Source organism: Euprymna scolopes, chromosome 46, assembly GCF_053919585.1.
Source record: "Euprymna scolopes isolate OS-2025 chromosome 46, ASM5391958v1, whole genome shotgun sequence".
Taxonomy (NCBI): Eukaryota; Metazoa; Mollusca; class Cephalopoda; order Sepiida; family Sepiolidae; genus Euprymna; species Euprymna scolopes.
The window spans coordinates 137,845,122-137,861,766 of record NC_136527.1 but is presented as its reverse complement, the minus strand read 5'-3'; the positions used below and the strand labels follow the sequence as shown (position 1 = coordinate 137,861,766).

General features: G+C 36.2%; 2 protein-coding genes across 2 annotated transcripts in view; one reads left to right on the top strand and one right to left on the bottom strand.

Moving 5' to 3' along the window:
• The window catches only part of LOC145271317 (uncharacterized), a 39,560-nt gene that overhangs the window by 15,728 nt on the left and 7,187 nt on the right, over positions 1-16,645 (bottom strand). The window lies entirely within an intron of this gene.
• LOC145270213 (uncharacterized) lies at positions 2-376 on the top strand. The gene has a single exon (XM_080125845.1). It carries the CDS (start codon positions 2-4, stop codon positions 374-376), a length of 375 nt encoding a protein of 124 aa, XP_079981971.1.

The window sequence follows — 16,645 nt, the reverse complement described above, 5'->3', positions numbered from 1 at the left end:
CATGGAACATGCGGCCTCGGTAGGGGACTCCCGCAAGTTATATCAACTATTGAAGTCCAGCACACAGACGAGGTCATCTGTGAGTGAATCCATCCACAGCAGTGGAGGTGAAATCATTACTGAGCTAAACGCACGATTGGATTGGTCGCATGAGCACTTCCGTGAACTCCTGAACCACCAGCCTCCACCTACAATACCAGGTCAAAACACCCCCACCGTTGCAGCTCTCTACGATTGCTCGTCGGATACCCCCAGCCATGAAGAAATCAGAGCCGTCATTGCCAAGTTGAAGAATAACAAAGCTCCAGGCGAGGACGGTATCCCTGCTGAGGTCTACAAGACCGGAATCGATGAATTTGTTAACATTGGACATTAAAGTTGTAGTCCAGTGGGAAGCAGGCAGACAGAACAGAGTTCCACAGGCGTGCAGTTCTAAGAAAGAAGCTTTGTTCATGGAATCCGCATTTTGATTTAGGCACAGATAAAGAGTGGGGGAAATTTTTCACAGTGGATTCAGCTAGACTGGTGTTTTTCGTGAAAGATTGGCGAGGGGGGGACCAGAGATTGGAGTTCAGACGAGCATCTGCCATGGAAATAACGATAAAACAAGGACAGGCTCGCAACGTCTCTTCTGTGGGAGAGAGGTTGCAGGGTAGAGAAAAGGGCATCCCCCACTAAGCCTCGAAGTCTATTTTGTACTCTGTCAAGGCAGGATAGGCTGTTTTTAGCAGCTCCTGCCGAGATATGGCAACAGTATTCCATCCTTGGACGTACTTGGCTTTTATATAGATAGTAGTGAGATATCTTCTGGAGTGGTAGAAGGATCCCACCATCTTTCCAGCGACCTTGGCAACAGACTTGATGTACATGTTCCATTTCAGATCAGGAGTAAAGGTCAAGCCCAGAAGCTTGTCAAAACACGGGGCCTCACCCAGACGAGAGCCATTCATCACAATTGATGCCAGCTCGGGATCAGAGCGTTGATGATGATAGGAGTTTGGTTTTGGATGCATTAAAGGTAACCAGCCACATCTTCCCCCACTGAACCACACGCTCGAGATCAGAGGAGAGAGAATCAGAGAGAACTTTATCATTTACAGCCTTTGATGTGTTGCCATAGATGGTCGTATTATCAGCATAGATGTCAACGAATGATTTAAGTATGTGTTTAGGGAGGTCATTGATGTAGATGAGGAAGAGAGTTGGACCCAGGATTAACCCCTGAGGGACTCCAGCATTTATATTGCAGGTCTCCGATTTTTGTCCATCTACCACTACTCTTATAAGCCTATCGGAGAGAAATGATTTAATGATTGAGAAAACATTTCCAGTTATACCGTAGCTGGAAATCTTGTGAAGTAGACCCTTATGCCATACCTTGTCGAAGGCCTTTTATATGTCAAGAGCAATTGCTCTAGAAAGGAAGCCTTTGTCAAGAGATTCACTAATCCTGTGGGATATAACCGTCAGCACATCAGTGGTAGATCTTGCAGAGCGGAAACCATTTTGCGTGTCACTAAGAAGGTTATTCCTGCTGAGGTGGTTGACTATTTCTCTATTTAATATGAATTCCAGCAACTTACTCATAACACACAGGAGACTTATTGGTCTGTACTGAGAGTGAGATGACTTATCACCTGAATTCTTAAATACAGGGCATACTGATGAGGTCTTCCAGGGAGTCGGAAAGCACTTCTTAAGGCAGCGATTAAATAGTTTCGTAAGTATGGGAGCAAGTTCTAGTTGAAGCTTTTTTAACACTATAAGTGGGATGCCATCAGGGCCAGTTTCTTTACTAGAATCTAGGTTCTTGATTAGCTTGGCGACCTCATGCACGGATGTTTGTATGTTACCTAGCTTGTTCTGTGTTATAGGAGGAAATATGGGGAGTTGATGGCCTTCGTCGGATTGGGTAGAATTAGCTGCAAAGTTCTTTGCAAATAGTTTGGCCTTGTCTGACGCTGACGCGATGACCTCTGGTCCATTGATAATGGTTGGGATAGAACACACACTTCTGTTCAGGATCCTATTTGCTATTTGCCAAAACTGGTGGGAACCAAGCCGCTGATCAGCTACCTTGGATTTAACAGACTGGGCATATAGCTCTCTTGCATTTTTTATTACTCTTTTACAGTGGTTGCTGGCAGTCCTGAAAGCTGCTTTTGTCTCAGTGCATCTATAATGTTGGTAGTTATGGAAAAAGTGATTTCTGTGTGCGATAGCCGCAGCACATTATGGGGAGAACCATGGCTGGCTGTTAGGTTTTGTTGGAATTTTTTAGATGGTATGAATTGGTCTATGCCTACAATTAATGATTCGGTCAGATCTGATACTATAGAGGACACTTCCTTTTTAAACATGGTGTGCAAAGGTAAATCAGATATGAATGTACGGAAGCTATCCCAGTCAGCCAAAGAGTATCGGTATACAGTACGGTGAAGGGGTACGTCTGGGGGCTTCTTACATTTCGTTTTTATCTTAACAACGGAGTGGTCAGAGGATACTAGAGGAGAATGAACGTAACATGAACATAGCTCAGGGGAAGTTGAGAGAAAAAGGTCTAGGAGGCTTGCATATTGACCAGGTGTATCGGGCACATGGGTGGGTTCGCGAACAATCTGAGTGAGGTCATAAGCAATGGCAAAATCATAACAAAACCTCCCCTCATCGACCGTCTTATTTGAATGGGTCAGTCATTCCATGTTATGGACGTTGAAGTCACCACAGATGTGGATGTTAGCCGAGGGATGTGAAGACAGTATGAGGTCTATTTTCTCAGATATGCTCTTAAAGATAGTAACTCCGCTGTTGTGGGACCTATAGAGGGCAAAATAAATGCAGTGGTGTTAGCAAGTGCAACCCTGAAGCACATATAGGGTAAATTAGGATCTTCTCTAGAGATATCCCTGCCACATGGGAAGCCATCCTTAATGTAGGCACATATTCCATGCCAATGGCGATCTTGGGTGTCAGATTTAGCTGTTAAATTAGAGTATCCGTTAATTATGAACTCATCTAGGGAAGTGGTCGGCCCTATTCCAGTTTCACTTAGAAATAATATGTCCGGTTTCGTCTCCTGTAATTGGGTTTCAACCTCTGGAAGGTTGGAACGTAGACCCCTGATGTTGGAGAAGGAGACCTGGTAGTAGGGGTCTACGTTGGACGATGCGGTTCTAGGTTTAATCGAGTCTTTATTCTGGAGATATTTCATGTTGAGGTTTTGGCATTTGTGGAATAGGTCGGCATACTTGGTTAGAGCAGTACAGAGAGGGAAAGTAAGAGAGAAAAAGACAGGAAATTTTTTTTTTTTTGTAGCACACGAAAAGGTAAAGCCGTAACAATTACCCACTAGTATGGCATCGAGAGGCCCCACCAGAGACTACTGCATGGTCCAGATCCACTCACCAAATGGCAATACAGCAGTCCCAGTACTTTGCGCCTGCTGATAGGACAGCCTCCTTAGTGGTTAATCCAAGGTTCGGGTCCCTGACTATCAGGTGAATAACGTCAGCCCAGACAAAACGTTTACCTCCAGCACCCTTACTAGTGACATGGCCACAAGGACAGACAGAGACAGAAAAATTTCCGACATCTCAGACTACTGGTCACCAAGTACTACCGACCTTTAAGCAGCTTTTTCTTCACCCTTTGTCAGAAAAATCACTCATTGAATGAGGACTGAATGACAAAATAGGAGAAGGGAGAGTTACTGGAGCTGCTGATAACACATCCACTGTATTATTACTCTCCATTTAAAAAAAGGGGGGGAGAAGGGGAATGGGTACAAGTGACTTATTTATATCTAAGTAGTACGTCCAGTGCTAATTTAACAATTTAGGACACTTGATGATAATCTCCCCTCCCATATTAATGGGTGGAAGTTTGTCGTTATCTATAGAGTTTGAATCATTAGAGTTTCACCTTATAATTATTTAAAATCCAATAATTAACTATTATCAATTTGTAAAGTTGGCTTAATATTAATTTACATTCGAGTTTAGATAATTATTCAAGGTTTTACTTTACGAGGTTCGTTTTCGTGGGTAACTTTTTCTTTACTAATGACATTGTATTATATTTTGAATGTAATTGAAAATAAGGCTAACTATATTAGACGGTTTGATTGGCTAGCCAGGAAGCAAGCATTTTCAATATAGGCAAGCTTGCAGTAATAGTATATATTAAGTATACTACTTAAATAAAGTCCTAAGACATAGGATTAGGTTTTTTAAAAAATACTTAACGTTTTTGCCATAGTGTTCTGTCCGCCGTCTTTTTGTCAACTGGTAGCTGGCATGTCGTCGTGTCTTTCTAGAGCATAAGAAGATTTCTATTTCCGGATAATTTGGTCGAGTGCCTATCTATTTATAGAATAAAAGTCGTTACGTTCGGATGTGTAAAATATTTAATTTACAATTTTTTTTTATTGTTAAAAAAGTTCTAACTTTTTTTTTTATAAAGTCCTAAGTTTATCTACTCTAATAGGGAATAATTCCCGGCATTTTGTTTTGTTTTTTTTTATCGTTAGTTTCCGGCATTTTTGTTTGTTTTTATCGTAGCATGGGGAAGGTAACGGATAAGACAGGAGAATACAGACAAAATACATAAATAAAACAAGAAAAACAAGTTTAAAAACAAGGTAACATAAAAAACATTTAGGATTAGTTTAAAAAAAAAATGCTGGAGTCCCTCAGGGGGTCCATTCTGGGCCCAACTCTCTTTCATATCTACATTAATGCTCTCCCAAATCACATCCTTACATCATTTGTAGACATTTATGCTGATGACACTACTATCTATGGTAGCACATCTAAGACCGTAAACGATTCTCCGATTCTCTCTCCTCTAATCTTGAACAAGTGGTACAATGGGGAAAGAGGTGGCTTGTTACTTTTAATGCATCTAAAACCAAGCTTTTATCTTTACATCAACGCTCTGATCCCCATCTGGCATCAATTGAAATGACTGGCTATCGTCTTAGAGAGGCCTCATGTTTGGCAAACTTCTGGGCTTGACCTTTATTCCTGATCTTGAATGGAACACATACATTAAATCCGTTGCCAAGGCCGCTGGAAAAATGGTGGGATCCTTCTATCGATCCAGTAGATATCTTACTGCTGATGCAATTCTCTATCTATATAAGAGCCAGGTACATCCACATCTGGGCAGGAGCTGCTAGAAAGGACTTATTCTGCCTTGATAGAGTTCAAAATAGACTTCGTAGCCTTATGGGGAGTGTCCTTTTCTCTTCCCTACAATCTCTTTCTCACAGAAGAGATGTTGCGAGTTTGTCTCTGCGTTATCGTTATTTTCATGGCAGGTGCTCGGCTGAGCTCCATTCTATGGTCTCCCCTCGCCAAACTTTCACAAGAAACACCCGTCTAGCAGAAAACAATATCACTAGTTTCCCCCACTCTTTATCTGTGCCTAAACCTAAGCCTAGATTCCATGAGCAAAGCTTCTTTCTCAGAACTGCACGACTATGGAATTGTCTTCCGTTTTTCTGCTTCCCAACTGACTACAATATGGTTGTCTAATGTAAACAAGTTTTTTATGAGTCATTCTATATAAGTTAACAAATTTACCGAATCTCCATTACTAACGGTTACTATATTGTCCAATTTCTACTGTACACTCTTTACCGTTTATCCTCGAGTGACCTCTTGGCCTTGATAAGTGGTGATGCATATGTAAAAAATAAACAAAAAAACAAAAACAAAAAAAAAACGGATTTGCAAAAACAAGAGTTAAGATAGATGGAATTGTGGAGAAAAGAATGAATATGTTTTTTTATGGCTGAAGATGCGTTTTATGTTAAAGTGACCAGTAGGGGATAAGAATTGAAAGATGAAAGACATAGCTGATGATAAAAGTAATTAAAGAAATAGAAGTGCAGCATCTGAAGACAGATACTACACTTTGATCTTGTCCCGAAGGCCAGGCAACCTGATAAAAGTAATTAAAGAGTTAGATCGGCATGTCAAACACATGACCCACAGCCCGTTTTCTTTATAAGATAATTTCTTATTTATTATTAGGTAAACGTACAGAATAGTTACAAAAAATACCCTTCCCTCACCATATTAAGAATGGCTTTCTAAATAATAACATTATTTCAGAACAGTCCATAGTTTATTAGTTTTTTTAAGAGCTGGTAATGCCTGATAATGTCTGGTAGAAACTAGGTTACTTGGTCTTCTGGCTAAGATCAAAGTGTAGTATCTTTCACAGCACTCCAGTGACCCCATTTTCCCCTTCTCCATTTGTTTTTTAAGAGCTGGTAATGGCTGAGATCAAAATGAAGTATTCTGTGTAAGACAGTTTATTATTTAATAAATTGTTAGGTGAAAGTACAGAAAAGTTACAAAAAGTATCTTTACCTCCCCATATTAAGAAGGGCTTTCTAAATAATAAAGTTATTATCTCAGCACAGTGGGAGGGGATTATTTTTTTAGTTAAGTCAAGTCTTATAATAAAATAACAAAACATCAGAGTGGACTTGAGAGCAATGGCAATTAAAGGGTGGCTTCACACTCCCCAAAACCCGCAAGCTGGGGCCTCACCATCGGATATAGTTTAAGATCATATTCAGGACCTCTAATGTGTAGATCAAAACGTAGTCTTCGTTTTTAAGTAGGAGATAATGTAGGTAACTACTTGGTTACTTGGTCTACTGGTTAAGATTAAAGTGTAGTATTTGTTCCTAGCATTCTTAGCACAACCCATATTCTGTATAAGAGTTTCTTATTTAATAAATTGTTAGGTGAAAGTCCAGAATAGCTGCAAAAAGTACCTTTACCTCCCCATATTAAGAAGGGTTTTCTAAATAATAAAGTTATTTCAGCAAGGTCCATATTTTATTAGTTTTTTTTTAAGGCCTGGTAATGCCTGTTAAGGCTTGATAATGCCTGGTAGGAAAATACTTGGTTACTTGGTCTTCTGGCTAAGATTAAAGTGTAATATCTGTTCACAGCGACTCCATAACTTCTTCCCCAGCAGGGTTGGATCAAATACTGACTTTTAACAATTGAAATACAAATACTTTCGTTAAGGTTACCAGAAATACAAATACAAATACTTTTATTCCTAACTCTAAAAATACAAATACAAATACAAATACTAACGCTAAAAATACAAATACAAATACTTTTATTCCTCAATCTCAAAATACAAATAAAAATACAATAACTGATGGTTTCATACTCAACTGTGAACTCTTTGAAAGGGTCCATATAGACATTTAGTAAGTAACTGTGAAACCGGATTAAACATTTAGGTGTGAGATTCGCTTAGTGCGAGAGGGTGTAAATCCATGAATGGGAGTGGGAGGTCAAAAGTTTTTTTTTTAAATCTACAAGTTTAGACATCCAAACAACTGTTTAAATTACTTTATTATAACTTTTTCTTTAATAATCCATATTTAATAAATATTTATATAAAATTATCCGGAAAAGGCCAATTTTGAAGCATAAATTTGAAAAAAAAAAACAAACAAAAATTTTGAAAGCCAAACTGCTTCAAAAAAAGCCAAATTCGCGAAATTTGGCCTTAAAAAAGCCAAGCTGGCAACCCTGAATTGAAGCTACTTGACTCACAGACTTATCGTCACTCAACTAGCAGCAGCGTGTGTGACTGGAAGTGGACAGGGCTGGTAGACTGATACACGTACGCAACATGTATGTGAACAGGGTTGGATCAAATACTGACTTTTAACAATTGAAATGCAAATACTTTCGTTTAGGTTACCAGAAATACAAATACAAATACTTTTACTCCTAAGTCTAAAAATACAAATACAAATACATTTATTCCTAAATCTAAAAATACAAATACAATTACATTAAAATTGTATTTAAATACAATTGAAATACAAATACAATTGTATTTGATCCAACCCTATTCCCCAGTAGTCAATCCTATGGAGATGATGACTTGTAAAAATGTTGTTCCTGAAAGTTTGATATCTAAATTTTTTTGTTTCACACTCGAGGATAATAGTTAAAGAGTATACAGTAGAGAATTGGAATATATATAGAAATCCTTAGTAATGGAAATGCTTTTTTACTTTCATACTTATCAAGTGCAATCGTTAGTAATGGAAATTCGGTAAATTTGTTAACTTATATGGAACGGCTCATCAAAAACTCGTTTACGTTAGACTTGAAGACAACCATATTCTAGTCAGCTGGAAAGCAGGAAAACGGAAGGCAAGGTGAGATTTATATAATCTATAATATAAAGCTGAATGTCTGCGTGTGTGTGTGTGTGTGTCTGGTCACGAATAGGCTCTTATATGGTTGACTATTATAGAAAACTGATTACATATAATGATAGAAGATGTATCGAGACACAGGAATGGGTATGCTTGATCTGGCAGAATGGTGGTTCATTAAAATTGTGGGGGTCTGCGTACGCACCTGGTCCACAAAGTATGTAAATAAAAAATTTAAAAATTAAAAAAAAAAACGTTTACAAGTGTTTTTGATATAGATGTACATAAGAATACTTTGATAAGTATGTTTTAACTTAAATAGGGATGGTATAATAAAATTGTGGGGTCTGCGTTCGCGCCTGGCCTCCATAGAATGGAAATAGGCACAAACTTTAATAAAGACTTTTCATATCTATCTGCGTAAGTATACTTTGATAATTATGTTTCAGTTTGAAGAAATATGGTATAAAATTATGGGGTGTTCGTTCACACCTAACATCCATAGAATGGAAATATGTCACAAAGTTTAACAAGGTTTTTTCATATAGATCCACAGAATATTGTGATAAGTGTTTCAGTGTGAACAGGTATGGTATAATCAATTATGGGGTTATCTATTTTATTTTTACTTTCATCATATTTTGCTTTAGTTTTGATACCCTCGAATTCGAAGCTATCTCTTTACAACCCTTCCTTTTCATAACCTACCATCTATAACTATAAAAGCGAAAATGTATGTATGTGTGTTCGCTTTTTCTGTGTGGCTACAAAAGGCTTCTTTCAGAGAAGTGGTCGGTCTGTTCACAACTTTTAAAAACTTTTTATATCACATATAAATTGTAATATCTCACAGTTAACAACGAAGCTCGCCTGTCTATTTAATTTGCTCGATCTCGGGAAGATAAATATTCAACATTTGTCGCTCGCTCGCCGCATGTGGGTTAGTATTTTTCCTATAACATCTTCCCGCAGTCAAAACTTGACCTCATTTAAAATGGGCACCTGCTAAATCCAACTAATTAAATAAATTCAAACGTGTTTCTGTTAGCATCTCACGGTGGGGCAATGGTTAACATCGCACGTTCTTTTTTTTTTTCACACTTTAATTTACAACTTTGCCTCAAGTGTTCGGGTTTGATCCTCATACTTACTTTTTTTTAACCCACCCCAAACACCCGGGCAACGCCGGGTACCCCTCGCTAGTAAATCATAAAGCAGAGTCCATTTTTTGTAGACTGTTTTTGAACCCAGTCAACGACGGGTACTTTTGCTAGTGTATATATATATATATATATATATATATATAGTATAATAATAAAATAATAATACTTGACATATTATATAATAAAATGAAATATAAAATGTAATACGAAAATAAATATTAATAAAATATGAATTAAAATAGTATATAAGATAACATAAATAAAATTACTTTAAAGAGAAAATATCCTTATAAGCGTTTTTAGAGACTTTTAAAGTATAACTGAAAAAGTATTCTTTTTTGTCGGTTCCAGAAGGTTCCTGGAACCTTCTCCAGCATTTACTATAAATAGACATGCGTTTATAAAACAAGTTATGGATTCAAATGAAAGGGAGGCAAAAACTTGAGGCAACCTTTTAGCTAAAAATCACAATCGAAAACTGAAATAATCTTCCTTAACCCTTGAGTCATCATCACCTCTATATTGCTATTGTTGTGCATTGGTATAGAAAAAAAAAAAAAAAAAGGTGACCACCAAATCATGAGAGTCATGTGATTTGATAGTGATATTTGAAATAATTTTATCAAAATTACTTGATGAGTAAGGTTTTTTATACAGGGCACTCATATTCCTAACCACCACCATTCCCATGTGGTGAATGGTATGATCCAACCAGATCCAATTCATAGTTTAGGAATAGATCCATTTAGCTAAGATTACATTTTTAAAAAATTTCAGATAAATTATTAGTCTCCATTCATTTTCTCTGTGGCAATATATTTAAGCCAACATGGACTATGAGAGAAAGAGAGGGAGTGTGTGGGGGTGGGATGAACAACAATAACAATAACTCCCTCTCTTCCATTTAATATGCTACTGAATCTTACGTCTAGAATTCTTCCTGTATTCAAAATTAAAACTTTTAGTTTTGATAAAAATCATAAATTTTGTTCATACTTAAAATACTTGATCGCTTTACATAATTATTGAAATGTTACATTTTTTTTTTACAAAAGAATCACCACTTACCAAAGCCCAGAGGCCACTCGAGGATAAGGGTTAAAGCTTGTACAGTGGTCAAAAGGACAATACCATAGTAATCGTTAGTGTAAATTTGGTAAATTGGATTAAGGGGAACGGCTCATCAAGAACTTGTTTACATTGGACTTGAAGACAACCATATTGTAGTCAGTTGGAAAGCAGACAAACAGAAGACAATTCCACAGGCGTGCAGTTCTAAGAAAGAAGCTTTATTCATGGAATGTTTAGGTTCAGGCACAGATAAAGAGTGGGGGAAATTATTGATAGTGTTTTCAGCCCGACGAGTGTTTCTCGTGAATGTTTGGCAAGAGGGGACCAAAGATTGGAGCTCAGACGAACACTTGCCATGAAATATGACATCTTTAAATAAATTGTAACAAATGAAGCATTTGCACCGCTCTCCCCCCTCATTTAGCCCAAAAAGTCCCCAGGGGTTATCAAATCCTAGTGAAAATGTACAAACGGTGCATTTTGAAGCCTTAACATATTTAAATTTGAGTTCTGCACCATGCAAAAAAAAGAAACGACTAAGTCCGTCATCCCCCCGCCCCTTACAATTTCTTCCTGATCTACAAACATCCGGGCAAATAAAGTAAATCATTAAGCAGAGTTCATTTTCTGTAGGTTGTTTTTGAACCCAGTCAACGACGGGTACTTTTGCTAGTGTGTATACATATATATATATATATATATATAGTATAATAATAAAATAATAATACTTGACATATTATATAATAAAATGAAATATAAAATGTAATACGAAAATAAATATTAATAAAATATGAATTAAAATAGTATATAAGATAACATAAATAAAATTACTTTAAAGAGAAAATATCCTTATAAGCGTTTGTAGAGACTTTTAAAGTATAACTAAAAGAGTATTCTTTTTTGTCGGTTCCAGAAGGTTCCTGAAACCTTCTCCAGCATTTACTATAAATAGACATGCGTTTATAAAATTCAAATGAAAGGGAGGCAAAAACTTGAGGCAACCTTTTAGCTAAAAATCACAATCGAAAACTGAAATAATCTCCGGTTGTTGCTTCGCGTCTTACAAACCCAAGCTATTGTTGTGCATTGGCATTCGGCATTAGAAAAAAAAAAAAAAAGGTGACCACCAAATCATGAGAGTCATGTGATTTGATAGTGATATTTGAAATAATTTTATCAAAATTACTTGATGAGTAAGGTTTTTTATACAGGGCACTCATATTCCTAACCACCACCATTCCCATGTGGTGAATGGTATGATCCAACCAGATCCAATTCATAGTTTAGGAATAGATCCATTTAGCTAAGATTACATTTTTAAAAAATTTCAGATAAATTATTAGTCTCATTTTCTCTGTGGCAATATATTTAAGCCAACATGGACTATGAGAGAAAGAGAGGGAGTGTGTGGGGGTGGGATGAACAACAATAACAATAACTCCCTCTCTTCCATTTAATATGCTACTGAATCTTACGTCTAGAATTCTTCCTGTATTCAAAATTAAAACTTTTAGTTTTGATAAAAATCATAAATTTTGTTCATACTTAAAATACTTGATCGCTTTACATAATTATTGAAATGTTACATTTTTTTTTTTACAAAAGAATCACCGCTTACCAAAGCCCAGAGGCCACTCGAGGATAAGGGTTAAAGCTTGTACAGTGGTCAAAAGGACAATACCATAGTAATCGTTAGTGTAAATTTGGTAAATTGGATTAAGGGGAACGGCTCATCAAGAACTTGTTTACATTGGACTTGAAGACAACCATATTGTAGTCAGTTGGAAAGCAGACAAACAGAAGACAATTCCACAGGCGTGCAGTTCTAAGAAAGAAGCTTTATTCATGGAATGTTTAGGTTCAGGCACAGATAAAGAGTGGGGGAAATTATTGATAGTGTTTTCAGCCCGACGAGTGTTTCTTATGAATGTTTGGCAAGAGGGGACCAAAGATTGGAGCTCAGACGAACACTTGCCATGAAATATGACATCTTTAAATAAATTGTAACAAGTGAAGCATTTGCATCTCCCCCCCCCTCATTTAGCACAAAAAGTTCCCAGGGGTTATCAAATCCTATTGCATTTTGTAAGCCTTAACATTTAAATTTGAGTTCTGCACCATGCAGCCCTATTTCAATATAGTCTAGGCATCATTTTCTTACGATTCTGCCATTGTCTTTGATTTATGTGCATCTGTTCTTCTCTTATGCATATTATAGAGCGTTGTATCATCAGCAAATATAACCATATCGGACACATTATTATTAGGGAGGTCGTTTATGAATATCAGGCATAATAATGATCCAAGTTCGCATAGGGAAATTTGTGAAGGAGTTGTTCGTTGGCTCTAAGATGGAGTTAGAGGTGAATCGTTGGGCAAGCAGTTCTGCCTTCTCCATTGCCATGCATGCAACGTTCTGGTTGTGTCTCAGTGGATAAATTACTGATTGCCCTTTATTCACTACATTATTATAGATTATCCAGAAATCACGAGTTCCTATCTGTTGCAATTCGATACGTTCCCTGATTATTTCAGTATGCTTTCTTTTGGATGTTGCTATTTCACGCTTACAATTTCTTCCTGATCTACATCAATGACCTCCCTAAACACATACTTAAATCATTCGTTGACATCTATGCTGAAGACACGACCATCTACGGCAACACATCAAAGGCTGTAAATGACAAAGTTCTTTCTGATTCTCTCTCCTCTGATCTCGAGTGCGTGGTTCAGTGGGGGAAGATGTGGCTGGTTACCTTTAATGCATCCAAAACCAAACTCCTATCCTTACATCATCAACGCTCTGATCCCCATCTGGCATCAATTGTGATGGATGGCTCTCGTCTGGGTGAGGCCCCGTGTTTTGACAAGCTTCTGGGTTTGACCTTTACTCCTGATCTGAAATGGAACACGTACATCAAGTCTGTTGCCAAGGTCGCTGGAAAGATGGTGGGGTCCCTCTACCGCTCCAGAAGATATCTCACTACTGATGCAATTCTCTATCTATATAAAAGCCAAGTACGTCCAAGGATGGAATACTGTTGCCATTTTTTTAAAAAATGTTGCTTCCGGTTTGGCGGTGGTCGTAACAGCATAGATGTTAGGTTTTTACCCCATTCTTTTCCTCCTTTTCGGTACAGGTTCGAGCCTGCCTTCCTGCTACCACTTTTTTTTTTTTTTGCTCAACATACACATCCAAACACCCGGGCTGAAATGCTAGTAATAAAATGAAATATAAAATATAATACAAAATTATAATAAATAAAATAATATACAACATAAATAATATAACATAAATAATACTATTTAATATTAGAAAATGAAAATATCCTTGTAAGCGTTTCTAAAAACGAAAGTATTCTTTTTTCGTTGGTTCCAGAAGGTTTCTGCAACGTTTTCCAACGATTATTACAAATAGAATTTTTAAACAAAAAAAAAAAAAAGTCGATTTCGTAAACCTTTTTTTGGTAACTTTTCTTTATACATAAATCCAACTCACCGTTCACATTGGAAATGTCGACTTTTAGTGATTTTCGGGTATGCTTACAACGAATGCCCCCCCCCAACCTCCCCATGTTAAGAACGGCTTTCGGAATAAACAAACCCCAACCTCCCCACGTCAAGAACGGCTTTCGGAATAACCCCCCCAACCTCCCTATGTTAAGACCGGTTTTTGGAATAGACACCCCCAAACTCCCCAAGTTAAGAACGACTTTCGGAATAAACAAACCTCAACCTCCACATGTTAAGAATGACTTTCGGAATAGAACCTCCACTCATGTTAAGAATGGCTTTCGGAATAAACAAACCTCAACCTCCACATGTTAAGAACGATTTTCTACTTTTTTTTTTAAATTACAGATTTCACATAATTTTTATATTTTTAAGATTTTAATATTTTCCTTGTTTGCATAAATGTGAAACTTTCGGCGTAACATAATTTTTATATAATCTTGAACAATAATTTTAAAAATTTAATTTAAAAGCAGCAAAAATAAATCCGAAAATGGTAAAAATGATGCAAACATTCAGGATAGGAATGTACGGATGCACACCCGGAAAATAAAAACAAAAACAAAACAAAACAAAAAAAACTAGCACCCCTACCTCCTTTTAATATCATGACTTCATTTTCAAAGAGCCTTTCAATTGTAAAATCACTTATTGATTCGTACACTAAATGAAATGGACGCAAAAACTTTGTAAAAGTAATCGAAATAATAACATTCAACAAAATTTATTAACAAAACGAAATAATTTAATTTTTAAACAAAAAAAAAAGTCAATTTCGTAAACCTTTTTTTGGTAACTTTTCTTTATACATATAAGTCCAACTCACCGTTCACATTGGAAATGTCGACTTTTATTGATTTTCGGGTATGCTTACAACGAATGCCCCCCCCCCACAACCTCCTCAGCTAAAAATCGACAATTGAGATCAGAACTAATCCCTGGTTGTAACAACAAGCCAAACAATCCACTGCAAACAAAATATCGGTAAATATAGATTTTCCTGTATTTTTATATTGACCAAAGTAAAATATATCTGAAAGTTATTTTAGTATTTCTAACTTATAGCAATAACGGGAACTAAAACCTTTTTTCTATCTCCCTTAGATCATTTATTCTAATGTAAAATAATCTGTGGCACAATGGAGACCGCCCCTTTGGGGAGAGCTGGGGGCTTCTACTTAATAAACCTTGTGCCCAACTTGGTCTGCACTTGTGTGGAGGCAAGCACACACATTTCAGTGAGGACACATTTTTTAAAGGTTGAACCGTCGTCAAACAAAGATTGACAGGTGTTAATAATGTTGACATTATAATTTGAAAAAACGAAATATGGGTGATGAAACAAGTCTCTCTCTCCAAAAATCGATTTTGCCCTTTTTGAAATAAAAGTAAATAAGTATAGATATTTAAAATATATATATATATACACACACACACACACACACACACACACACCCTACCCCACCCTAAAGGAAAAGAAAAAAAACATTAGCAGAAAGAGATAGCGACTACAGCCAGGTCAACGTCTCCCTAGACAAGCCCAATAAAAGAGCAATAAAAATTCAGCATACCAATGAATAATAAACACTTACAAGCCTCCACCCCTTGAAAAAACTTCAAATTAACTACGAAAATCGCCATTTTTACATCTCAACACATTTGAAAATAATTTCTGACGAGGACGCATCACAGACCATTTGAAACGCGTGTAAACGATTTCAATGACTTAAAAACATTATTACAATGATCCAAACATAATTCTCAATGAAAAACCAAGACATGGAATAATAAAATAATGTTAGAAAAATACACATTGTTGGTGACTACTCCCTTATTTATATATATATATATATATATATATATATATGAAATAAAATGGAAGTGGAAGGACCTAGATACTCAACGTTTCGCCCGATTTATGCGGGCTTCTTCAAGAGGGATGGTCATTGACGAGAGAGTCGGAGGATTGGGGCTATATATAATGATGGGGGAGAGCAACGTGTTTTCCTTATGTAAATTAGATATCATATATACATATATATATATATATATACATTTATATATATACATTTTATGAGAGAAAAAAATAAATTAGAGTAAACTAGTGTAGTGGATTACGTCTAAAAGTTAAAATATCGTAGAGATTAAAAAAATCATGGAGAACGACCACCATTTTGATTTTAACAACTTTCCTTAAACACATACATAACAGATCCACACGACGTTTAATTGAGTCAGCTATAATCTCCCATTCCAGCAATATAATTAAGCAAAGAAAAGGTTCTTTACCACGTTGTTCCCTTTCTGTCAAAAATAATTATTAAAGAGAACAACTTAGACACCGGTTAAACGTGATATAAAAAAAAAAAATTCGTAATTTCACTTAATTTTATTATTTTTATTTTACTTATTTACTGTATTTTATTTTATCATTATCTATTTTTAGACTCCATTTTATCACCTCCTATTCTTATTTTTAGACACCATCTTTTAAGTTACTATACTATTTTATCCCAATTCAATTATTTCTAATTAAAAAAAAAAATTCTTTCGTAATCTCGTGTCATTTTATTTACTTAATCTATCACCGCTATATTTCCAAACACATTTTTTTTTTAATCTCTTTTATTTCATATTGTTGGATTTAATCCTGCTCAACAATCATATATATCAGGGGCGGAGATGG

What these genes read in the sequence shown, in the direction of transcription:
- LOC145270213 (XM_080125845.1), top strand. Translation starts at nt 2, where the DNA reads ATGGAACATGCGGCCTCGGTAGGGGACTCCCGCAAGTTATATCAACTA.